The sequence below is a fragment of the Buteo buteo genome, chromosome Z, assembly GCF_964188355.1.
Source record: "Buteo buteo chromosome Z, bButBut1.hap1.1, whole genome shotgun sequence".
NCBI classification, from domain to species: Eukaryota; Metazoa; Chordata; class Aves; order Accipitriformes; family Accipitridae; genus Buteo; species Buteo buteo.
In genome coordinates this window covers 15,893,494-15,920,390 of record NC_134204.1, presented here as the reverse complement: position 1 = coordinate 15,920,390, position 26,897 = coordinate 15,893,494, and the positions used below count along the sequence as shown (strand labels likewise).

The window sequence follows — 26,897 nt, the reverse complement described above, 5'->3', positions numbered from 1 at the left end:
CCTCGGGGAGGGCGGGAAGGCGGCCAGGTGCGGCGTCCGCTTCCGGGTTTCGGTGCGGGCGGGCGCAGTGTGGTTGCTCCTCCCCCGCCGGCGCTCCGGCCCGGCCCGGCGCGGGCGGGCACTATGCGCAGGCTCGGCCCGTGGCTCAAGATGGCGGCGGCGGATAAACAAAAGCACGAGCACGGGCGGGTGAAGATCGGGCACTACATCCTGGGCGACACGCTCGGCGTCGGCACCTTCGGCAAAGTCAAGGGTGAGCGGCGGGGAGCGGGGCCGCCGCCTGCCCCGCGGAGCGGAGCGGCACGGCCCCGCCGGGCGGCGGAGAGCGGCGGCTGGGGGGCCGCCGGAGGAGGGGGGGGGGCCGCGGGGGCCTGCGCCGCCGCCGGGGCTTGGCCCCTCTCCGCCTCCCGCCCAGGGCTCTGCGGCGGGCTGAGCTTCGCCGGGGGCGACGCCGGGAAGCGTGAGCTGCCGGGCGCTGCCCGCCCGTCCCCGCCGGGGCGGGTGAGTCACCGGGCGGGGGGTGGGGAGGAGCGGCTAGAGGTCAGCCGGCGGAAGGCGTTCGGCGGGCCGTTAGCGGGACCCTCGGGCCCGGCCGCCGTGGCTGCGGGGTGGGGGCGGCCGGCCGAGCGCGGTCCTGCGGGGGCGGCGGCTGTTGGGCTGCGGCCGCCTGCGGGCAAGAGAAGGTGTGTGTGAGCCGGCCTGCCGGGGCTGGGACTTCGGTCCCGCAGCGGGAAGTCGTGGCCGGGCGAGAAACAGGTCCGTGTTTACGGAAGTAATTACTGGGAGCTAATGAGGCTGCGTTTATTTAAAAGAGCACCGGATGCGTAACGGAAGTAGGCGAGACTTAGTTCCTGAGCTGTCTGTGCGTTGCATGCTGCTGCACGAATACTAGCACTTGTCCTTATAAGGAAGGGAAGATTTCCCCCCCTCGAGAGGAAGAAAAAGGCATAAAAAGACGAGTCTGGGGTTACTGGATTAACTGGTGGCACGGCTGACGCACAGATACGGAAAGACTTTATGCTAAATCTAGTTGACTGGCAGTTATCAAAGTTTTTTTCAGCTCAGACTTTAAAAACTTTTCCCAGTAGGGCTGCAGATGCCATGCTGCAAATTTGAAGCCTAGTAGAAATAAAATAGAAATAAAACTTTCCCTTGATGCCATCCGCCACAGGTGGAAAAACTGTGCACTAGCTCGCACTGTTCCTGCTGTGTTGTTTGCAAGAATTGTTCAAATATTGGGGTTATGCACATTGAGAACATCCTTTCACAAACGATTTAGATTAGACTCAGGTTGTATTCTTCATAAGGTTTTTTTATGGTTAACCTAGTGGATTGCTCATTGTTATAACCAGTAAGAAACACCTGATTTAACTTCTTGATTGCTCGTCGTTATCCTGTTGTATCTAATGTGCTAACTGACTTTTAACATGATACCTTTTTTCAGTGTAGATGTTTCTATTTTATGTTCTCTGTACAAGCTCTTTCAACTATTGGCGAGTTCTGAAGAATGTATAGAAAACAGGAGTATATTTGTCTCAAAAACTATCTAGGAAAGCAGCAGAAAATTGAGAGTAGAGCCCTTTGAGTCTTCTCTTTTCAAGGCAGGCTTATAAAGTGACACCCCCACCTCCAGCCTCTTGGAGCAGTGACCCCCAACTGGCAGCTGGAGTACCCTTCCTTTCCTTGGGAACTTAGCACCTCTTTAAACAGAGAAGAAATGAGAAGAGGCTGAAGACAGTCATCAGATTCTCTTTCATCACGGAGGGACTACATGATTGAGGGGAGAAGTCGAAGATGTGGTTTGTTTGGGTATTTTTTTACCCCAGTGCACTGCACAAAACTGAGGTTGGCATACCCATAAATGTTCTAATATGCTCTTAGATTTCAAACAGTGCTGTTGGTGTATTGCTGCTGTTTTTACCTGTATTGGCAAAAACGTGTCTGAAGTTGAAACATGGAAAGATAGCCAATTTGTGGAGCTACTGTTAGAATTTTAATATATTATTGAACGTCACTTGTTAATATTTCATGAAATACAGTTAGCTTGAAAGACTTAATTGAAAAAAAAATAGTTGCCAGTTTTATTATTGCTCTATTTCCATAATACCCCTCTGTCTGCCTTATCTGATTTGTGCTAGATGTTCCTTTAGGCTGCTTTGTAACAGTTGATTGTGTGAAGAGTACACATGCATGTATGAACATAGCTTTTTGTTAAGAATGGGGAAGAAGCAGCCTTGTGAATTGCAGCATCATTCTCCATGCTGAACACCTTATTTAAGATCTGGAAGCAAGTGTTAGTGTTCATGGACTAATGCTCTGTTTCCATATACAAATTATTTTAAGTTTTGTTTTTTTCTCTTGTCCCTAGAAGATATAATGTATTAGTTTTGTCTTGCTTTAGCGGTACTTAACAAAGGACATATTCATGTATGATGCACTGGTTTTCCTCCTGAGCATACATTTTCTTCATTTAGTACCAGATCTGTGATTGTTTTCCTGTAATTCTCATCATCTTCCTTCTCTGGTGACTCTGATATAGTTTCATCAATTGACAATAAAGTGGAAAAACTGTGACAAAAGTGTTCATTTTTTAAATTCAGTGAGGGTTTTCCTTGAGCTCACGTGATGTAGGGAGTCAGGCATACGACTTCTTGAAAGTGCACCTTTAATTTTAACAGCAGTGGCAGCCTGAAAAGATTGAACTGGAAAACTAGTGCTTTCCTTAGTAATTGTTAAAGGTCTCCTGCTGTCAAGGTAGCTGTCAGATGAATTCACCCTGCTGCCTACCCTTTTACCCTCACAGGTAACTGTTACTGATGCGATGTTTTTCCAGTTTAACTGTTCATCTGGCTGTACTAGCCTGAATTAACTACTGACCGACTCAATTCCCTGGACTGTGCCTCAGATGGACAGGCATGGAGGAGATGGCTGTTTCTAGCCAGTATCTAGGCAAAGCTAAAATGCCACAGAAGTGAAAAGCTGTGGGGTAGAAGAGAGTACTGAACCTAACTGAATTATGTAAGACACATTCTTATTTGAATTTTACCAGGATTCAGTGTAAAACATCTATCCCTATTTTAATTAATTTTTTATTTTTTTTTTTTTTTTAAAAAAACAAACCAAACCAAACCAAAAAACACTGCTGGTGTTTGCTGCTGAAACCAAGTGCTTTCCCAGTACTTTTGGAAATAAAGTTAGCTTTCATAAAAGGAAGAGTAGTCAGGCTTCCAGTGATTTCTACTGAGAAAATGAGGGATACCACTTAAGGTTGTAAATACACAGTATTTATTCCAGTGTATAGACCTAGGTTAAAACCCTGGTCTGCACAGACTGCAGAACTGCTGTAAATAGCTTGTCTTAGTCAAGGCAGTGATAAGAGACATGGAAATGGACAGTGAAGATCAGTTTGCTATCAAGTGTTGTGCAGCAATATGCCATTGTACAGCATTAATTTGTGGGTGTTTTTATGTTGATGAAAATATTTGTTAAGCTCGTACTTTTAAAGACTGCTTTCCTCTGAGCCTCGGGTTGACTTTTTGGCCTATTGCAGAACTGTTTCATTAAATGCAACATATGTTTGCTCAGCTCTTTTTTATACAAATTTAATGACCCATACATGTATTTCGGTCACAACAACCCCATGCAGCGCTACAGGCCTTGGGGAAGAGCGGCTGGAAAGCTGCCTGGCAGAGAAAGACCTGGGGGTGCTGGTCGACAGCTGGCTGAATATGAGCCAGCAGTGTGCCCAGGTGGCCAAGAAGGCCAACGGCATCCTGGCCTGTATCAGAAATGGTGTGGCCAGCAGGAGCAGGGAGGTGATCGTTCCCCTGTACTGGGCACTGGTGAGGCCGCCCCTCGAGTCCTGTGTTCAGTTTTGGGCCCCTCACTGCAGGAAAGACATGGAGGTGCTGGAGCGTGTCCAGAGAAGGGCAACCAAGCTGGTGAGGGACCTGGAGCACAAGTCTTGTGAGGAGCGGCTGAGGGAGCTGGGGCTGTTTAGTCTGGAGAAAAGGAGGCTGAGGGGAGACCTTATCGCTCTCTACAACTGCCTGAAGGAGGTTGTAGTGAGGCGGGTGCTGGTCTCTTCTGTCAGGTGGCTAGTGATAGGACAAGAGTTAATAGCCTCAAGTTGCAGCAAGGGAGATTTAAGTTGGATATTAGGAAAAATTTCTTTACTGAGAGGGTTGTCAGACATTGGAACAGGCTGCCCAGGGAAGTGGTGGAGTCACCATCCCTGGAGGTGTCCAAAAAACGCGTAGACGAGTCGCTTCAGGACATGGTTTAGTGGCCATGGTGGTGTTGGGTTGACAGTTAGATTTGATGATCTTAAAGGTCTTTTCCAACCTAAATGATTCTATGATTTCATAAGAATGTTGTATTTACTCTGGATGGCCTGATAAACAGTTTCATTTTCTAATTGAAGACCTGCTGGACTAAGTTTAGAGACTGTTGCTCTTGCACTTCAACAGTTAAGGCACTGCTGCTTTGAGACTCTTGCCACCCTCTTGGAAATCTTGGTGCTATGCGTAGCCATAGTGAAGCTTGAAGGCAATTGGTATTATCAGAGAATAAAGAAATACAGGGAAATACTAAGTCTGTAAAGTGAACTTCTTTTTGCAGTTATTCTTTTGAAGGACTGATAGCTGGTTCAGGATTAGGGTGAGTAACATTAATATGTTTTGATAAGTTATAATTTGTGAGCCTTCCCTTCTTGTAGGTAAAACTTCTGTCAAGAGGTAGTACAAAGTAGGTTGTGGAATGGCAACACTGGCTGCTTACTTTTCTACATGATGTTATCCTCTGAGGTCTTGCTTTAAGTTCTGTCTTTATGCCAAATTCAAAAGTAGTCTGCAGTCTGTTACCTGTTATGTTGTCCCACAAGTGGGGTTGTTTACCTGGTGTGCGAAATGCACAAATGGTCTTGAATTGAGTCGGTGGTCGTGATCTCCCCCTGCTGCCTTTACCTTTTCCCCAGTTACTGAAGATCTTTCCCGACTTCATGGCTGTTAGCAATTATTCAACTTTTAGTGCCTCCTGGGGTAGGATGTTCCCTTCTTATCAGTCTTTTAGTTCTTCAGGGGCCTGGTCGTTAGCAGGGCATGCATTGTGTATACAAAGGATATCTTATTTCACAAGGCCTTTGTGGTCTTCTTAAGTACGTCAGTTAGTCTGCTGTTTTACTGATAACAGATACCTTGAACTATATCGAATAAACCAGTTTTATTTTATGAAGGAGATGGTTATTGGAAACTTGTATCTTAAAAAGCTAGATTCGTTCTAATTTTAAATTGAATTGAAAAAGGGAGACAAAAATTACTGAAGAAAATAGTGCTTCAATGTGAAGTGTCTTAAGCAAGTGAACAGGCTTTTGGGGATCTTTTTGCACCTGTGCAAAACCAGTGTTTTCATGACAATAATTTATTGACAGTTGGCAAACAGAGTTGCAGAAGCAGAAAACCTTGTTTTCTCCCAGTCAGTGAATAAAATCAAGGCTTGAGGCACACAATCTTGAAAGCTGTGGCAGGTAGAAGTGGTTTTGGTCAACTGCAAATGTTACTGTTTAGTTAATTTGAATGAAAAATGTGTTTTGAAAAACTATTTTCTTATGTGCCTTGCACACAGATTGTTGGAGCTAATAAATTACTTTCTGATGTTTTTCTGAGTTCTAATGAAATTCCTGTTTTCATCTAAGTTAGACTGGCAAACCAGAAATGAAACAAATTGGCTGGTAAGTGAGGCTTTATAACACAATGTATGTCAGAACTGAGTATTTATACACTAAGCTGTAGAATTGCTCAAATATATGACACTAAATTAAACACCTTCTTTGTAAAGCAAAGGAAGATGCAAATTCATGTGTCAGCTGATTTTTGGTTAGTTTCTAAGAAACTGTTTCTTACTAGTCAAAATTAATGTTAAATTTTAACTTACTGATCAAAGATTTTTTTCAGATACTTCTGGCGTACTTCAGTTCACATTATTGATAGGCAAAGACTTTGTAATTCAAGTGGAATAGTTACGTTTCTAATGTTTTATGTTAATGATTTGTTACTCCTTAGGGTTTGAACATAGGTGATATAATTTGTTGGGTTCCAATCACATTTGAACTGAAGAAAACAAAGGGGATGTGATTGCTTTAATTGTAGAACTGTTTGAAAGCAAGTAATTCTCATAGGTGACATGATTTTTCAGTTCTATGCACTCATCTACCAATACTATGCACTCATCTACCAATGCTTTGTGGTCTGTCTAGAATTGGTGATGGATGTGGGCTTTGTCCTGCATTCCTCAGCCATGCAAATGTGCCTGTCCAGTGTCTTGGTTATTGTAGCTGCTTTTAGCTAATGGTTTCTCTGACTGAGGCAGTGTGGGTTTTTTCATCTTGAAGTTGGAGCTTTTCTGTATTCTCAGGTACAAAAGGCATCTCTCCGCCACATTGTGATGGTTCAGGGTCTCGGGTAATCCACTACTTAGTTACTTCCATACAGGAATTTAGACAAATGGCTTTATTTACACAGTGGCTGTCTTTTTGTTGTAATAGTAATCACTCAAATGCTTATCAGTATCTCTGTGTCTCTGCTACGAATTTCTTCTCACTTGCATTAGTTTTTAGCTCAATATAGAGGCAGAAGGCAGCAGGGAAGTCTTGTGTTGGGAATGAGATTTACAGATCGATAGGTGTTTGCTAATTCTGTCCAAATTATCTCTTGCACGCAGACATATCTTTGTGGATCACTACCATTTATCACAGCTTCCCATGGATATATTTAAATAAAGCTTGAAGCCTGGGGCTTAGATAAGCTCTCAAGGAGAGGCACCCAGATGAGTGTGTAATCTGTTCAGCACAGGTCTGTTAGCAATGTCCATTCAGGTGGATGAGGATGAACCATGTAGGTGTCCCTGGAATCTGGTTTATCTTCAAAAGGTAGGTATCAGGGTGGCGAAGGAAAGTGTTGTAGTTACAATCACTGCATGCAGAAACCAATGCAGATTGCAGAGTCTTCTAGTGGAAGAGATACTTACCTTCTGTGGTTTATCTGTGATCCAGTATTGGGTTTCAGAAAAACATTCTTAGCAACTTTCTTGTGGCTACTTCCAATAGCACCTGCAAAATTAAGGACTTCTAAGAGTGGTAACTGTCTAGGAAATATTTTACCCTTTTGAGTTCCTCTGTTGAAAGAAAAATGAAACACCTCTAGAAGTAGGAAAGAAACTGAGGAATGTATGAGTTTGCACATTTGCATTGCTTCTTGTAGGTACTACTGCAGTTTATTTTGTGCATTTCCTGTAGCTTTTGCCACTTATTTTAGAAAACAAAGCTTTGGTGTTTACTGCACAGACTGTGGTGCAGTAGGGTCAGACTGCTCCAAGAACAGATAAATAATTTTTTTTCAAGTAAACTGATCAGATATTCTTAGTGGTAACTGAGAGTAAATTGCTGAAACAGGCTTCTTGAAGGAAGGATAGCAGTGATTTCTGCAGTTAGTGATCCATGCAGATAAAGTAGAGGAACTGCAGGAAAACATGTCTGAGTGGTTTACCGAGTGAGCCAAAAGCTTGGAGTGAGTTACGTGGGGAGAGAAAATGGTCTCCCTAATTATCAAGGATGGCAGTGTTTTGGGATATGCTTTCTTTGTTTGCAATAGTGGAAAAAATGTAGTCATGCTGCAAGACTTCTGAGGGTTAGGTTTAAGGTTTTTCTTATGTATCCTGTTCATCTTCTAATGATAGAGTTGTGGGAGAAATTGGAGTAGGGCAGAAGACATGATGTGCCATCTGGTTTTCAACCTTCTGAAAGATAATGGGGATATGTGGAATGCTGACATCCTAACTTGTATTTCTTGGCTACAGCCAAAATGGGCAAGTTCATGTCTTTACAGAGCAATTGAAAATGCTGACTAAATACTTCCTTGTTTCTTACAGTTGGCAAACATGAGTTAACTGGGCATAAAGTTGCAGTGAAGATCCTGAATCGACAGAAGATTCGCAGCCTTGATGTTGTAGGAAAAATCCGCAGGGAAATTCAGAACCTCAAACTCTTCAGGCATCCTCATATAATTAAGCTGTAAGTTTTGCTTGCTATAATCAAACATATTTAAGCAGTAATCTCTTTTTCTTCTCACCGAACTGAAACATGTTTAAAGGGCAATATTACTAGCAGTATCTTGTCAGGAAAGTAGCAGCTTCCAAGTATGCAGCCCTTTTCAGTGTCCTCTGTAATGTGTTTTCACACACTGATCTTCTCTGCAGGCTGGAGAGCTTCTATTAGATCTTTGCTTACAAATTCTTTGGACAGGTATATAAAAGGTAATGATGTGATAGATACTTCTAGTGGCATCCACCTCTGTTTTTAGCTGCTACTTTGGTTTTCTTTTTCTGGTTATATTTGATCTTTTTTCTGCTTAGAAAATGAGCTATTAATAACAAGATTGTAAAAGGCATTTCTATAGTTAAGTTTCTTGTGTTTTCTTACTTGAAATGTTTTTAGTGATGTGCTGGTCAGTGATCTATGGTTTTCCAATGTAGATGGCACTCTGCAAAATTTTTCTGAATTAAGGATGTGCAGTTTGTTAAATGTGATTGATAGTTCAGAATTCTTCAATATAGCTGCTACCGATCGTCTGAATGTGGTATTTACAGTGTTTACTTAAGTTGATCAACAGTTCATTAGTGGAGTTCAGAGCACAATTAAATATGTCCCAGAGTAGACCCCTCATATCTGGTCTGAGGAAATAAATTATAAATGCCACTGACTTTTTTGACTTTAATTTCTTGTAAAGTTAACCTGCAGCTCCAGAGTGTGGGTGACTTTCACTGTCTTAATCATGGTGTTGGTATTAGTTTTTTTTATTGGCAGAGTATTGTCTTAAGACCCTCCTGCCACTGACAGATGCCATCCCTATACACTCCCTTTAATTTGGCAATAGCTCTTGCACTGAAGCTGAATTGGATTGTGTAAGATAACTCACTAACTTCTTCAGTGGGTTAGTTTTCAGAAGACCATTGAGCTGATGGAGCTGCGAAATTGCTAGTGCTGCCAGTTAAGAGTTCATAAACGAGTCCAAAGCACATACCTGTAGCCAAAAAAAAAAAAGAAAAAAGGAAGTGTCAGTGTACCAGCCAAGATACGGGGCGGGGGGGGGGGATGGAACAGGAATGTGTACTTGTGGTGTTGCTAAACTGTTAAGTCAGCTTAACAGGTGTCAGATGACAAGTTCCTGTCTCAGGGAATTGTGGGGAGAATTTTTTCTCCTGCATGTGGAGAGAAAGGACAAGGTGTAGGAGATGATGAAAAAATTGATGGATCCAGAACTTTTCAGTTGGTCAGCCTGCATTTCTAAAGCAGAAGAGTTACTAGTCTATGTGTAGTGTCCGAGGTGTAATTGGTACTGTTATGCAGGTAGACTTGCTGGTAACTTGGGATCATGCTGCTCGTGCTAGTAGAACTATTAGTGCTTCAGCTTAATATTACAAATTACACAATGTCTAATTTGGAACAATGCTGTACTTTATGAAAAATTTCATACATGGCTTTAGCAGTATATACAACTGCAAGCCTGTTGCAGTAAGGTTTTCTTTCTATACCATGCTTTAAATGAAAACTTTTGGAGCATCTCCTCTTGTGGTTTTTGACCTCTAGCAATATAATGCATCTTGTTTTCCTGCATAAAATTGCCTCTTTTTGCATTCTGGTCATCTATGCTGTGTGGTTTGATAGCCTTGTTTATATTGTAGGTATGTAACTACTCCACAGCCTCCTTTTCCGTAACCAGAAAAATGAGCTGACTGTAGAGAAGCTCGGATGTAACTTCTGGGTTAAAAGGATTAAAATACTATTTCTGTAGTATTGTCTTAGCCGTGGCTTCACAATGTTGCTGATACTTAAGTACATGAGGTACTTTCAACCATGGTATTAGAGAGAAAATCAGTAAAGGTAAAGCATTTTGGGCTAGATTTTTGCGAAAACTAACTTCGAAGATCTCATGTTGATAACTGCCTCAGAAAGTTATTGAGGTTATTGAAATGTTACACAATAATACTAAGCTGTTAAAATAGATACACACAGGTTTACGTGCACACACACATTCACCTGGATAGTCTGAACTCACTGCTGTCTCTGTAGTTGAAGAATAACTTGTCTCAGTAAGCTGAAGCATGTCTGTTTTCTCCTTTGTCTTGGAATTGGCATTTTGAAGAATGTTGCAGTTCTGTAGTGTATGTGTGAATTCAGTTATTTATTACAAATCGGATATTTGCATGCTTAACCCTAGTACCTTGATACATTCATTTTTATCCAATTGCTACCTCCTGTCTTCTGAATATCATATCTGAATTTTGGCTAAAGTGTTACCAGTGTTCATTTTCTTGTTCCATTAAAAATTGATCACTTCTGACTGCTGTGAGAGTAAAAAATTAAACAACTTTTAGGTACAGATATGTAGAACAAACTCAAAATCTCTTTAAATAGGGAGTTTGGCCATAAACTAGTTATTTCGAAACTTCAAAGTTTGGGTGTTTTTTTTTTTTTTTTAACTTAATTGAAGTAGAATGATAAAGATATAATAACCAGAGTGTAAATACTCTTAAATACTAATGACAAATTTAGGTCCCTTTGTAAAAGATGAAATTCATGATTATGAAGAACAATTTTTTTTCTAGTCTTGAAGTACACTTTTTATTTATGGCAAGTCAGGGTTTTTGCACGTTAAGGTTGAAAAGTGTGTATTTTTGAGGTGCTAGCAAAGTCCTTTTGAATTCCTTCCTCGCTGCACCAAGCTGTCGGTGAGGCAGCACTGTAAATAGTTTCATAGCAATCATTTGGACTAAGCTTAGTCCTCTGAAAGTAAAAAGGCTGATGCTTCTGGTGGGGAATACGAATTTCCTGCTAGTCTTAGCAAGGATGGCATCACATAGTGAAAGGAGAGGGAATAGCTTCCGAAAAATACTGTCATTCCAGTAGCTGAAAATTGGCCGATAAATATTTTAAAGTATACTTTTATTTGATTCTTTGCACAACTTTGGTTTTAACTAAATGTCACTAACATCTTTTACTGAGTGTGTAGACTAACAGATACCTTCTCTTATCAGGTACCAAGTCATCAGTACACCAACTGACATTTTCATGGTGATGGAATATGTTTCGGGAGGAGAACTGTTTGATTATATCTGTAAAAATGGAAGGGTAAGTAGTAGTCTACCTCTACAAATCAATTACTTGCATTCTGTTAACTACTTTTGCAACATTCCTGTGTCATCTGACACTGGGAGGACAGACAGGTTCTTTTTGGGGATCCTTGGCAGAATGATATGATTAAAGCTTTATTTTCTTGACAGGGTATTATGATTAGCGTAGCACGGAATTGATGATTAGAATGGCAGAGGATTTCTACAGGCAGAATCAATGTAGTAAAATCTATAAGTAGCGCAATACAGAATTTATAATACAATTTACGATATCACCTAGACCCTCTGCAGATCATGTCAGATCGTAATACATGGCTTGCTGTCTCAATATAACAGTCACAGTCTAGAGTCGAAAATCATATGAAAGAACACGAGTCGCTCGCTCAGTCCTCGGAGGAAGCAGAGGACAGTGGAGGTCTCCCTGGCCACTGCAGGGTCACAGGTCTCACTGTCCAGCAGTGGTTCTGGTCCAGGTTCCCCACTTAGGATTTGTAACCAGTCGATTTTACGGACAGTGCTCTGGGTGCTGTTACACTTCCCTCTTCTGGGATGGGATCATCACCAGCCCCTGGCTGGCTGGGTGCCTGGGACCTTCAAGGCCGGTAAGGAAGGGCATAGTCAGCCTGGCGCCCAGGAACCTTGAGACCAGTGAGGATGGCAAGAAGAAATCTGTTTGGTTTGTCTACTTGGTTCACAGGACCTTCAGGACCTGATAATGAGGGAAAGGGCATGAATACATGACTTGTGGTCACAGAGCATGGTTGCTTGCTTCATAAAATGGCGTTAGTTATGCTAACCACATTACCAGGGGCTGGGAGCAGGGGCTACCAGTCACACTCTGTTAAATGAAGGTTTGTTTTTTATATATTCAGCATTAATTTTGCTGTTAGCAATTAAAATCTACTTTATGACTACATCTTGTTCTGAAAGTAAGAAGGGTTATATGTTAACATGTTGCAGATCTTTATGTATGACTTCGTTATAGCATTTTTGCTCTCTGGTGATACTGATATATGTTAATTTACAATTACTGGGTACAAACTGGATGGCTATGTATCCGGCTGGAGTAGCTGAAAGCTATTTCTTCAGTATAACCCATTATTGGAAAGCTGCCATTGTGCCCTCATTACCCTCTTGTAGTAGATTGGTTTCTGTGGAAGCTCTGAAGTCACTTTTGACAAGCCAAGATACTTTTAGTTAGTTGTTAGAACAAACTTTGACATGGATTAGGGCATGTTCATAGGAAATGCCCAACTAAGTGTGCTGTTTGGGGCTAGCTGCTAATAGCATAAATAGCATCTAAAATTTATTACTTCTGTGCTGCATGTCAGCAGCTTTTGTCAATTTAAATCCTAGGTTGTGCTTAAATGTCAAAGTTTCACTGATATTCCACTTAGACAAAGTCAATGTTTGGGTGCTAATGTTTCTAGTTACTGCATATGTAACATCTGCCTAACCAATTTCAAAAGTGTGATTGAGAAATTTCAGTGACTTTCTGAGTTGGTGGGTATGTTTTATTTTAGTCATTTTAGAGCTGTGGTACACACAAGATGATGTAAACTATGAAGCTTTCTGCTACAAGTTCTGATAATCTGCTTGTATAAAGTATCGAAACTATAAATGATAACTTTAGGTCACAGGAAAATTTCCTTTAATTTATATAAATGAAAACCAAGCTATCTTCTGCTGTCTCATAATTGTTTAAAACCTTCATCTGTCTTAGCTTGATGAGAAGGAAAGTAGACGTCTGTTCCAGCAAATCCTTTCCGGTGTGGATTACTGTCACAGGCATATGGTAGTACATAGAGATCTGAAGCCTGAAAATGTGCTGCTCGATGCACACATGAATGCCAAGATAGCTGACTTTGGTAAGCATTTCTATTTCATATCTGATCGCATTTCTGGTGTTATTTAGATCCTGATAATTACTATGGGAAATATTTAATAAGATGTGTATACTTGAATATCCTGGTGGTGGGACACAATGCAAGAACCTGAAGAGTATGAATGTAAAGCAAAATTATGTTTTTGCACATGCGTAGAACTTGTTTTCCTCTCAAGCTTTCTTTTCAGGTATTTGACTGGATGAAATTGTGAACTGATTTGTTTGGTTTTGCTTAAGAATATTTTCTGTGAAATGCTAAATAGACTTAGTTCCTGACCTTTCCACTTCAGAACTCACTCCTATTGCATGTTTTACCATGTGTAAAATATAGATACTTAGCTCTCTTGGAAGTACAGTGCAAGGGCAGTTCATCATGATTGTTATAGTTCACATATTGCTGTAGTAAAATACACTAGTCCTCCTATTAAAATACTCTAAATTCACTTAAACTCCAAAGATGTGATTAAAAAAATTTAATTAAAGCATAAAAGGTGAAATAAGAAGTGTTAATCTTGTAGACTTCTGGGCTTTTTTGCTATATACCTGCCTGACTAATCAGAATGCTTAATTGTTTATACTAGCTGTTAGTGACACAGCTGCTGAGAAGACCGGCAGCTTGAAACTATCTGAATCAGGAGACCTCACCATATAAGCATAGTAAGGTACCCATACTGCTATGTCATGATGATACATCTCTTGTAGACATATTGGATAATACCTGCCCTTTTAAAGCACTTTGATGAAAGGCGCTACATAATGCAGAGTATTCTAAGAATATTTTAAAAATGTGGTGTTCAAGTATGTGGGCACTGGGAGTTGTACTGACTTCTGTATAGAAAATGCTTTGGGTGAAATGGCCTATGTGGTGAAGAAATGAAATACAGTAACTTATAAAAAAACCCCACCTTCCTGTAACTTAAGTTTCAGCAAAGCTGTAGCATTCAGTTAATCATGGCTAGTGTATTAAACAAGAGCTTAATAAAAGCTTTTGTGTATTAGAATATGAAAGCTACCCAAGCTGTACTTTCATCTTCTTCCTGCCCCCACGTCCCCCCCACCCCATCCACTCCCCATCCCATAAAAGGGTATAATTCCTTCTTGGAGAGTTTTCTGGCTTATGGTAGTTCTGATCATGCAGCTTCCACAGAGGAAATCAAAAGATGTTTTCCACAGCTGTTCTAGAAGTGGTAGTTCTTTACTGATGCTAGGCTATACTGAGGGCTGCTGAGTGAAGATGGCCTAGTTCTAAAGTACACTTTAATTACTCTCAGAATATCTACAATCAAACTACTAAACTGCAGTGGTTCAGGAATCAGCTGAGCAGCGTAGGTGTCTAAATTTTCACTTCCCTTATTCTATATAATCTCTTACAGAATTTTAGGCAATTCTGTTGTAGCATCTTCCACTTTGGCATTTAGAAGCAAATGTGGTTTTTAAGACTTTCTTATTAATGACCAAAATCCTATCTTGCTATGCTGCTCAATCTCCCTTAAAGCAACTTTGTTCTCTGTCATGCCTGTGTCATCCAAATTGAACTGGTTTTTGTCTTGGAATGAATATTGTTATCAAATATTTTTAGGTTGTGTACAATAATAAATTGATGTTACTCAATTTTCTGGTAAACTAAATGGAGGAGTATGTGGCATGCTCGTATAAAAAAATTCAGTAATTCCAAACAATGTTATTTCTTTACTGAGATAAACTTGTTAATTTTCTGATTTGAATTACTAGGGAATTGTTCTAGGTGGTATATGCAGTGTGAAATTATTTTGTGCTCTGAATTTTTAGTAGTTACTCTTATACACTTTCAGGTCTATCAAATATGATGTCAGATGGAGAATTTTTAAGAACAAGCTGTGGTTCCCCTAACTATGCTGCACCAGAAGTAATTTCAGGAAGGTAGTTTCTTTTATATTGGATACATGTCTGCATGTACTTAAGTCATTTTGCTGCTTGATTGTAAAGACTACAAAACTAGTTTGATTGACAAGCTTGATGCTGAGAAACTGTGGGCTGAACTTTTAATTGTCTTGATAGTTTTTAATGTGTATTTAAGGCTTCTATGAACTAGCTTTGAATAGTTCCTGTAAGGTGGAGGTGATATTTAATGCCCCAAATCCAGTGTGCCTGAATTGGTTTAAAAATCGCACTTCCAGCTCAGATCTTGGAAGTAAAGGTATGGATAGAATTATGGGCAAAGTCTGCTGTGAAGTTGAGTAGCAGTGAAAGATCTGCTGCAGAGTAGATACTCAGTCTTAAGGCAACTTCCCTGTTTTTTGGACTCGATGATTGTCAAATCTGCTATGTTCAGCTACTATCCTAATATTGCCTCTTGTTGCTTTAAGGCCAAATGTCTGTTCTCTTCAGGCAGTAGAACAGAATGTGACAATTTCTGCTATATGGACTTGTCTTAAACTTGTCAGCCTCCCAGTTTTGGGGAATCGATGACTTTGCACAGATTCCACTAAAACAGTGATAATAATGTATAACACAGGGTTTCTTAGCAGTAGGTGCAAGTTTCTTTCAGTTAGCTGTTGTCTGAAATTGCATTTGTGGATTATTGTTGTACAGTAGAGAGAAAAACTATATACTTGCGCCCTGTTACATATTTGAAGGGGAAGGACACTAAAGTTCAAGGGAGACATGGCATAGAACTGAAATGGTATCGTACTTGCAGATCAGTTGTCCCAAGTTCATACACTTTTTGATTATTGTGATACAATGTAAGAAAGAGGAAAAAAAATGTAATTAAATATATTAAACACAGATCGCTAATAGTTAACTTTTTCCAGATTATATGCAGGTCCAGAAGTAGATATTTGGAGCAGTGGGGTTATTCTCTATGCTTTGTTATGTGGAACGCTTCCATTTGATGATGATCACGTGCCAACGCTTTTTAAGAAGATATGTGATGGTATCTTTTATACCCCTCAGTACCTGAATTCATCTGTAATTAGTCTTCTGAAGCACATGCTGCAAGTGGATCCAATGAAGAGAGCAACCATCAGAGACATTAGGTAAAACGCTAACTGATGTCTGATCACAGGATGCTGGAATTACAGTCTCGGTGCAAATACACATGACAAAGAAATCATTCATACATCTTTCCCATGTTTTATAGACTGAGATGAAAAATTCAACTTCTGGCGGTTTGGCTTTAGCTTTGATGGTTCTGATCTCCAGTGGCCAATGAAGTATCTATTGGAGGTTACAGTAAAACAAATTATACACATTACATACAGAAATTCTGAGAAACTTTAGGTTTAAGACTGCTATAGCAAAGCTGTTTAGCTGCAGAATGGTTTGCAAAAAGTACACTGTATTGACTTCTCTGGGTAAAAAAAGTCTTTGATGTTAAGAACCACTATTTTGTACTGTAAATGTCTGGGAGGAGATTATGGCTCTTTAATCTGATAACTACTGCTTTTCTTCATATTTCTTCAGACTCTGAAAAATCATCTATTAAGACTGTGAATATTCCACATGCAAGAAGTACTTTCTAGCTTCAAAACCCTGGCATGAATTTGTATGAATGATAATTACTGCATTGAATACTGACTGATAAGTTAAAGCTTGTAGGTACAGATAGCCATCATGGCTGCAGATTCCAAGAGGAGATTCTGGAGGTGACTGCTTTGACAAGTGTACAGTGGGTCGAATAAAAAAAAATTTGGTAGCCAATAGAGCTGTACTTTATGCAGCACCTTAGTTAGGTTTGCCTGTTTCCTTTGTAAGAAGCTCAAGGAGAGAGCTCTGATATATTACCTTAGTGAAAATGCTGCTTCTTTTAGGGTTGGAAGTTAGGAAGTCAGCAGTGTTCCTGTTCTTTCAGTAGAACAAAAAACGTGGTGCGCTTATCCCTTGCTAGTGTATTACAATGGGAAGTACTTCCTTGCAGAAATCAAAGCACTGTGAGAACTAAGCATTGTAAAACTTGAGTGGATAGGAACTTAGCTTATCTCAGTCATGTTAAATAAGTCTGGAAGAGAAGTGGTGTGAAAAATGTTAAAACATGTTGGTTACAGAGCATGGATGAATTTTGAATCCTAAACAGTTCCGTCCTATTAGCCATAAGACGTGCTGCCTCACAGTTCAAAGGACAAACTGAGTTTAATTGAATACCTTAATATTTCTAGGGGGCTCTGTGTGTGCATGCAAGGAGAGACGCCCACTGCAGTGAATAGTAACAAAATACTCCTCTGGGTTCAGTCATCCAGCTAAGGCTGTGCTGTGTAGTGGCGTAGGAAGAGCTTTTTCTGCTTCCAAATTAACTGCTGCTTCTGGTGAAAGTGTATTTTGCTCAGTACATTTGTGCTGAGGCAGGTTCTCAGGATCACATTGACAATGGTCCATCATACTGGTTTTGTCTGGGGTAGAGTTAGTGTCTGGGATAGAGTTAAATTTCTTCCTAGTAGCTTGTATAGGGCTGTTTGGATTTGTACTGAAAATAGTGTTGATAATGAACTGGTGTTTTAATTGTTGCTGAGCAGTGCTTACAGGGAGTCAAGGCCTTTTCTGCTCCTCACCCCACCCCACCAGTGAGCAGGCTGGGGGGGGACAAGAAGTTGGGAGGGGACACAGCTGGGACAGCTGACCCAAACTGACCAAAGAGATGTTCCATACCATACGACATCATGCTCAGCATATAAAGAAAGCTGGGAGGGAGGTTGGTGGGGGTTGGCTGCTGCTCAGGGACTGGCTGGGGATCCATCGGTTTGAGGTGAGCAATTATTGTCACTTGCATCACTTGTCTGTCTTGGGTTTTATTTTCCTCTCTCTTTGTTTTGTTTTGTTTTTTTCTTCTTTTCCTTACAATTAAAAAAAAATTCTTTCTAATTATTAAACTGTTTTTATCTCAACCCACAAGTTTCTTTCTCACTTTTACTCTTCTTTTACTCTCATCCCACTGGTGGGGAGTGAGTGAGTAGCTGTGTGGTGCTTAGTTGCTGGCTGGGGTTAAACCATGACAGTGCATTTTGGTGCACAGTGTGGGGCTCGAAGGGTTTAAGATAATCACAGATTTGACCAGAGTGTATTAGATGGAATTTATAATTATTATATCTGTTAACGGTTGCTGGTCATGATACTGATTTATCTGTTCTCAATATCAGTTTGTCTGATCTGTGCCGTGTTCTCTTTTTTCTTGTACCTGTTAAAGTCTGGTTTTGGCTTTTGCAGTTTGCCGTGCTCTGTAGTGCTTAGTGATGTTTTGCCTGGGAGATGTATTACTAAAATACTGGCCTTCAGCTTAATCTGGTATTTGGGCTCTGTACTGAAGCCATTACTGTACTCCGGGTACCACCTCATGGAGACAATTAACGATTATACTTCTTTTGTCTGAGAGCGTTTTTTTTGTGGAGGAAATACAGAATGGCACCTTCACCACCTTCTGTGATGTTCTCTCCCTTGTTACAATAACTTCAGTATCTTGAACATCGTTGGACGGTCAAAATACTTCTACTGGTATTTCTTAGGAATATTGTTTTGACTACTTCTAAGGTTGACAAGCTATTTAGGAATATCACCCAGGCACCATGGCAGTGTGGTTACAGGTAGCAAGGCCTGTGGGAGAATATGGGCAGGTATCTAGAAAGCTTGTCACCTCTGATAGTTGGGGACTTCACTCCCAAATGAGTGTGGGATCCTGATGAAGTGATAGAATGTTTGGAAAAAAGGTGTCCTGGCTGTTCCAAAGAGGCACAACTTAGCTCACTGTGCTGGGGTCTGGCCTGTACCTCCTGAACACTGCTCAATACTTTTCAGCACCCTCAAGGAGAAGAGAGGGTCTCTGATCTGAAAACATACCAACAGATACTGTGGTGAAGCCAGAGACCTGGCCTTCAACTGTATCAGTTGGTCCTATAATTAAAAGAAACAATTGAAATGGAAGTCAACTTGTTGAGTAAGGGATGAAGAAGCTTCTCTTAAGAGGGAGCAGGAGAGAGAATCAGAATAGGCAGCCTGTTCAGCAGCAGAGCAGTCACAGGAATGGGAAGAGGGAGGGACTGAAATCATAAATGAGACTGAAACCACCTGATCCAGATCCCTATCCCTAAGTGAGCTGCTAGGTATGCAAAAAGATTTCGGCTCTCAACCAGGCAAGCAGATTCTCAGCTGGCTACTCCGATGCTGAGGTATTGGGTCCACTAGTCAGGAATTAGAGGCTAAGGAAGCCTGGCAGCTGGGATCCCTTGCTAGCGATAAAGCCATTGACAAAGGGATTGTAAAAGGGGCAGGAGTCTTTGGAGGTGACTCCTATCAAGTGTGAAGGACAGGTATCCTTTCAAGGAAGATCTTGCAAATTCCCTAAGCAAATGGACCACCACTGAGGGAGGCATCCAGTATCTGAGGGAATTAGTTGTGGTGGAGGTGATCCATAGCAACCTGGATGACAACCAGGTTTCCAAAGACCTGGATGAAACCTGCTGCGTGCAGTCTATGTAGCAAAAGTTTGTACGAAGTGCACTGATGTCATATGCCAGCACCCTGGTAATAATGAGCTGGACAGACATGGAGGCACCAACTGTGGATGGATTGGCCAACCAACCCTGAGAATTTGAAGAGAATCTTGCTTCCTCCATATGGGCCTGTGTATCAGCTGTGGAGAAACCCGCAAGTTTCTTTCTCACTTTTACCCTTCCGATTCTCCCTGCCATCCCACCACGGGGGGCGAGTGGCTGTGTGGTGCTTAGTTGCCAGCTGGGGTTAAACTGCAACAGCCATATAACTGCTCTTAAATCTGTAGCAAGTCTTTATGCTATAGGCTAGAATACTTTCAAAATTAGTGTCATGCCATACCCTTTGGCTAGTTAAGCAGCTTAGTCTAGGCATACAAAACAATCTTATTTTTTCTGTATGATTGGGCAATGTAAGTGTTTGGTTCCTTCTGTACCTTTCCGTTTCCCTCTTATGAATACCAGTACAGACTGACCCTTCCATGGCTTCCCTCAACCCCTTTAAGTCCTGAAGAGGTAGCTGGGGGTGTTCTGAATGAAAAAATAATAGGCAGCTTCTTTGGGCTGGGGAGCACGTGATGTGATGTTCAAAAATCCGTGTCCAAACATCTACCAAAAAATTATTCACCATCAATGTTTCTTAATTTTTTTATGTATTGTTATGTGTGTACTTGGGGAGGGGCAACTCAAGTGGGTAGTATATAAGAATTTCAGTTGAAAATATCTCAAAATTAACATAGTGGCAGTAAAAAAAAAAAACAAAACCAAAAACGTTTTTATAAAAAGCTGGTTGATGAGTTATACAAAGATAGTTTTGGACCTCTGGTAGTTGAAAAACTTATAGGAAAGAGCATTTTTTTTTCAGTCTCCTGCAAAATGTTTAGCAAAATCTTGTGAGGGCAGTGATTACTTTCCTTGTGATATACTGTTTTATTGTCTGTGCTGCACAGAAGTGGACTTGGACTGACAACTGTGATTCTTTTTGTACAGACTACAAATAATTTTATTTTTAAAAGAGTTTAATATTAAAAATGTTTGCTTTGCATAAATACACTCAGACTTTTTTTATTTTTAATTCTAGGGAACATGAATGGTTTAAGCAGGACCTTCCAAAATACTTGTTTCCTGAAGACCCATCATACAGCTCTACTATGATTGATGATGAAGCCTTAAAAGAAGTGTGTGAGAAGTTTGAATGCACTGAAGAGGAAGTGCTAAGTTGTCTATACAGCAGAAATCATCAGGACCCTTTGGCAGTTGCTTATCACCTCATTATAGATAACAGAAGAATAATGAACGAGGCCAAAGACTTCTACTTGGCTACAAGCCCACCAGATTCTTTTCTTGATGATCACCATCTGTCTCGCCCTCATCCTGAAAGAGTGCCATTTTTAGTAGCTGAAGCACCACGTCCTCGCCACACTCTTGATGAGCTGAATCCGCAGAAGTCAAAACACCAAGGTGTAAGAAGAGCTAAGTGGCACTTGGGAATACGGAGTCAGAGTCGACCAAATGATATCATGGCTGAAGTTTGTCGAGCAATTAAACAACTGGATTATGAATGGAAGGTAAAAGAATAAAGGATTTTTACAACAGACAACAGTAAATTTTTGTTTGCGCTGTATAGTTACATAGCCTAGAGGTCTGAAGCTGTTGTTCTGTACTGGAAGATAATCTCATGTGCCTGTGCTGTCTGCTTGTGCTTGCTGTGCAGGAAGGGTTTAGGGGAGGTGGAAAAAAAAAAAAAGGTCTTGCTAATGTCTAACTTTTCTGTTGAGGCTATAGGAATGTTTTTCTGTTGCCTAAAACAAACAAAAAAAAATCGCAACTCCAACAGGTAAGCCTGAAATCACTTGATAACAGCAGTGAGTTGAAATGACAAAATCAATATGCACTGTTTTTCAAGCAGTTCTGGTAACTAACTCAAATCTCTTTTGTACTAGGTTGTAAATCCATACTATCTACGAGTTCGAAGGAAGAATCCAATAACAAGTGCATATTCCAAAATGAGTCTACAGTTGTATCAGGTGGACAGCAGAACATACCTACTGGACTTTCGTAGCATTGATGGTATGTGAAGACTTAAATAAGTTAATGGAGTTGTACAGGAAATCATTCTAAATGCAAACATGTCTTAATTTACTTGTTTATGAGTGAAGTAAGTATTGCCCTTTATTAGTTTAAGTCAATCTAGATCTGTATTAGTGTTTCTTTATTCCTTCCTGGTCTAGTGTTCCTGTGATCAGATGATTAGCTGCTCTATCCCTTAAATAATAGCTTTTCAGCTATATCAACTCCTGAACGGCTACATTTTGTGTTTGCACCAGTACTAATACCACTAGTGCAAATGGGGACAGGACTGCTGTTGTCCAAAAAGTGGATTTGTCACCCGGTGTTCAACAAGCCAATAATCACACACTCAGGAGAGACACTTTTTATTTCATATTTGCACAAAGATGGGTGCTAGGTGATAATTCCACAAAGCTAGCACACTCTACAGTTAAACAAGCAAGCAATTTATACAGTTTCAGATTCACCCACTTAGTTTCCAAAGTCCTTTCCCAAAATCATTATTGGTAGTCACTTATCTGCCACCATTTCTGTTGGGCTAAGGTTTTCTGCACTTCGAATTAAAGGTACAGTGTTCTTCTATTCTGCAGTGCATGCTCAAGGAGTGTGTTGTGGGGTAAGTCTTTCAGGTCCTGAATTGAGTCGGTGGCTGTGATCTCCCCCTGCTGCCTTTACCTTTCCCGCAGTTACTGCAGATGTCCACTGACATCATGCCCATTATCAGTTACTCAACTTTCTGAGCCTTCTGGGGCAGGGCGTTCTCTTCTTATCGGTCTTTATTTCTTCTTCAAGGTTCCTCAAGGCCCAATTACTCCAGGATGTCCTTGGTTAAAGAATTCTAGCTGTTTTCTGATTACAAATGATTAAGTGTCTTTAGACTGTCAGCTTAATATATACAAAGAACATCTTGCATAGAAAGAATCAGATCATTTCACATTTTTAGGTTAATCCTCAACACTGTGAGAGGTGAGATTTGCATCAATCTAAACTCCCTTTGGAGCCTCACCCCCAAATTTAAACATTAATTTAGGTCTGAAGTAAGCATGTGAGTAACATTTCCTAGTGAAGATAAGGCTTAGCTTCTAGGCATTTAAATTTGACTTGGACTGTACATTGCTGTACTGGGTCTGGCTGAGATGGAGTTTATTTTCTTTATTTTCTTCATAGCAGCCTATATAGTGCTGTGTTTTGGATCTGTGACTAAAACAGTGTTGATAACACACTAGTATTCTGGCTGTTGCTGAGCAGTACTTGCATAATATCTAGTCTTTTTCCCTACTCTGTCTCACCCAATGAGTAGGCCAGGGATGAGCAAGAAGTTGGGAGGGGATGCAGCCTGGAGAGCTGAGCCAGATTTGATTAATACATAAATGAATAAATCAGATTTTTAAAAAACAAGGTTTAGAAGTGCGAGAAGGGGAAGATGTTTGCTGTCCTACAACTGATTTGATACTGATACCTAATTTTCTTCCTCTCTCCCCTTGCCCCCCAGATGAAATTACTGAAGCAAAGTCTGGGACTGCAACTCCACAGAGATCAGGTTCTGTGAGCAACTACAGATCCTGTCAAAAAGATTCAGATGCTGATGGGCAAGGAAAATCTGCAGATACATCCCTTACCTCATCAGTGAGCTCTTCGCTTGACTCTTCTACAGCTGACTTAACTCCAAGACCAGGGAGTCATACAATAGAATTTTTTGAGATGTGTGCAAATCTTATTAAAATACTTGCACAATAATTTTGAAGATGGGCTTATTTCTTTCATAGCAATAAGCATGCCTAAATCATAGTCAGATGCTTCCAATTATAATCAAGTTAAATTAACTAAGAGGCTGAAAAAGCTAGCCACAGAATACGATTTGCACAGGGATTAAAATGATTATGGGCAGTTAAAGTATATTATTTTGAAGCTGGAGTGAATTCTGATTGTCTGCTGTCCAATAGCATAATACAGGTACAGGAAATCACATGCCCTTGGGGCAGTGTTCATAATCTTTTACATTGAGCGCACATTAGGCTGCATATAACATTTAAGTTAGACAGACCTTTTTGTTTTTTTCACTGGTAATACATACATCTGATGCACTGTAAGTAAATGTACACTTACTAGTTCAGTGACCTAAATATGACTTGTTGGTCACCACCTACAGTTGTGCCTCAGTTGGTCAGAACTATCAACATCTGTTTTCTAACAGTAATGTGTTAAACCTGCTGTGTTTCTTCCCCCTTACTTGACAGTAAATGGTAAAGAATAGTTTAAGGTGTTAGAAGGTACTACTTTTAACAACTGATAAATTTGATTAAATGTGTACAAATCCAACCAGTTGGAAAGGCATGTTAGGTGCTCTGTAATGCACTAACGGTGAAATTCTGTGGGCTGTGACTAGAACAACTGAGTCCACAACAATGGCGAGAGACTTAATGCTGAGAAGACTTGGCACTCCGTGGGCTAAAATGAAATATTGCTCTGTGAAGGAGAACTGTTGGCAAGCTCCAGATCTGTGCGTATACTTTAGTGTGGTAGCAGCACAGCAGATCCCCACTGCTACTGCAGGTTGAGGATCCTTTTCCTTAGAAACATGTGCATGTAGTTAAGGGCACAGCCTAAGGGCTGTTGCATGCTATTCCAGAATCTGAAATTGACAGTTTTTAAAAACATATGTTAATACTTTGATACAGCTATTTATCACATGTTAACTTAGCATATACTATGTAGAATTCACTTTGCAGTTGAAACTACCTGTATAGGTTAGGTTTTCTGAGGCCACCTTTATAGCAAACTTTGCTATTTAAATTAATTGTGAAATTAAATAGTCCAACTTTTCAGTTGAACGTTGAAAACTGATCACGGAAACTTGAGTGCTAATATTCAAAAAGTTTTCAACAGTAGATTGCAATTACCAATAATATAAATCCTTCTGCATTTATGTTTTTTGCAATGTTTCAGGAAGAAAACGGAACCTTGTATGTTAAAATCCCAGCTAGCACTTGCATAAAAACATTTACTTGCAAATTGGATATCATTAGCCACAGTTCCATTTTCATCTAGCACTAATAGGCATAAACAGTAAACTAGATGTCATAAAATGTTTAGTTTTGCATTCAAGAATTAATGTTTTCTTCAAAATAAACTTAATGACCTATTCAGTTTCAAAGGTTGCTCTCCCAGGGAGAGACTGGAAGTCAAGACATTACTATGAACAGTGAAAGCTGGACTCTTAAAATGGATGGGGATTCTTGCCAATGACTGAGATTTCATCCATGGAAAACTGCTAGTTACAAATGTAAGAACAGTTTAATCCAGGCCAGCTGGCTTCAGTCCAGAAATTCATCTGTTACAAACATGCACAGAATCTGAAGGAAACAAAGCTGCTTTTAAGTCCCAGAACTGCTGTAACTGTGTCCTGAGCTGGGCGATTGTGTGGTCTGTCTAGTATGTAGGTACAAGTTACAACTTCAGTTCTTTATCCTCAAGTGTCATGCACGGTCCCTGTAATGCAAGGTGGAAGATTTTCCTTAGATAAAGCTTTGGGTTTAAATTCCTGAGATTGAGAAGTCAATGTGAGGGACCAGCTGCAAATCCTACATTTAAGTCCTGTTTTGAGTCTTGCTAAGAATTGGTTCTGATGTACTGAATAAATCAGTGTGTTCATTTTTGTTACCCTTTTATTTTGAAATTGTTAAATATTGCACTTGTACAAATAGAACAAACACACAGCTTTTTTAACTGTGGTAATTCCTCATCTGCAGTTGGTTTGGGATCACTCTTGTGTATGTTAAACCAAGTATAAATGATGTCTCCTCCTTGTAATGCTGATCACAAATGCAAGGTGTCAAGGTGCATTTAATTTTAATATACAGCTTTTAATTTTTATATACTTTTTTGTCCCTCTTTGCATTAAGACCACCATGGTTTTTCCTTTGTCTTACTATCTGGAGGTTAAAGTAAGTTTCTGGCAGAAGTGTACTGTATGCTTAGTTTTAAATAAAGTAAATTTTACTGGCATGATAAATCAGTTTTGATGGCCAAAAGTTTTCTGATTGAACTGAGATTTTTATAGGGGGTGAGGGAGGGAGAAAGGGGCCTGACAACCTACTTTAACCCAGAACAGCTGTCTGGTGTGTGACTTTCCTATGCTTTGTAGATCTTGCTCTTGAAACTGCTTTCTTCACATGTTCCTGCTGATCTTGCAGACCTTTTTTTTAGGACCACACTAGTATCTGCCAATAGGCTGTGAGCAGAACTTCACCAAGAAAGCTGCCAGGGTTGTAAGGAGGCAGCTTATGCAAATACACACATTGGTCAAGTATGTTACTCTATATTCCCAAGCTTACTCCATTGGAGTACCTTGAATTATCTTGCCTTTGTATTGTATTTTTTTTTTTTTTCAAAAACATGGATGAACCTGATTGTCCATGTGCAATGTAAGTCAATAGGTAATGGATAAAAATTCATCTTGGTGGTGCAATATTTAAAAAAACAAAACCAACCAACTTTCATGTTTGTCTTGATACGTGCGTTTAATACAACCTTGGAAATAAATTTTATTTTGCTGGTTGATTACCATTGTAAGATACAAAGTCCTGTTCTTGAACAAAGATGTGCCTACTTCCTCTGTTAATGTCTTTTGACAAAGCTGAATGGCAAAAGTGCTTGTTTATAACTGTGTAACTTTTTAAACTTTCAAAACTTAAACCTAAGTAAACATGAAATGCTGAACCATCTTGTCTGAAACCGTCTGCGTGCTGTCTTGTAGCCTTAGGTTATGTTACAGATTGACAAGGACTGTTAACGCTTGTTTTGGAAACGGCAGCAATCGCGATTTTGGAACAAGCAGCAACATGACAACAGGTGACTGCAGCACTCGCTCCCGGCTGGGCCGGCAGGCTGGGCCGCCAGCTCCGCTCGCCTGGCCCCTGACTGACCGTTTTCCCTAGATCCCGTAAGGCCTCTTGCTGCGAAAAGGAGTTCGAGGTGGACGGAACGCCGGATACTCGCTGCAGGAGCCCCCTTTGGCCCTGCCCTGGGGCGGCTCGCCTGACTTCGCATCTTCCTTTCCGCTCTGCTCTCGTCGTGCACCACCGCTCTTGTGATTTTCCCCGGGGACGAGGGAGCGATTTTTAAACCCTTTTTCCTGCGGGGGCGGGGAGGGGGGGGAGAACCCTCAACGACCCTTGGTCGTTCCTCCCGGCAGCCCCTTCCCGCCCGGCGCCGGGGACGGAGGTGACCGCTCTGAGAGGAGCGGCCGGGGGTGCCGTTCCCGCCGGCCCCCCGAGCGTCAGGAGCAGGGGTGACCACAGAAG

At 40.7% G+C, this 26,897-nt stretch overlaps 1 protein-coding gene across 1 annotated transcript; it reads left to right on the top strand.

Moving 5' to 3' along the window:
• The first annotated feature begins 91 nt into the window (after positions 1-91).
• PRKAA1 (protein kinase AMP-activated catalytic subunit alpha 1) lies at positions 92-26,316 on the top strand. The gene is made up of 9 exons (XM_075019450.1): positions 92-253; positions 7,924-8,065; positions 11,089-11,182; positions 12,908-13,052; positions 14,881-14,968; positions 15,862-16,086; positions 20,606-21,092; positions 21,468-21,594; positions 23,087-26,316. Exons 1-9 carry the CDS (start codon positions 124-126, stop codon positions 23,329-23,331), a joined length of 1,683 nt encoding a protein of 560 aa, XP_074875551.1. The 5' UTR covers positions 92-123; the 3' UTR covers positions 23,332-26,316.
• Positions 26,317-26,897: the final 581 nt, after the last annotated feature.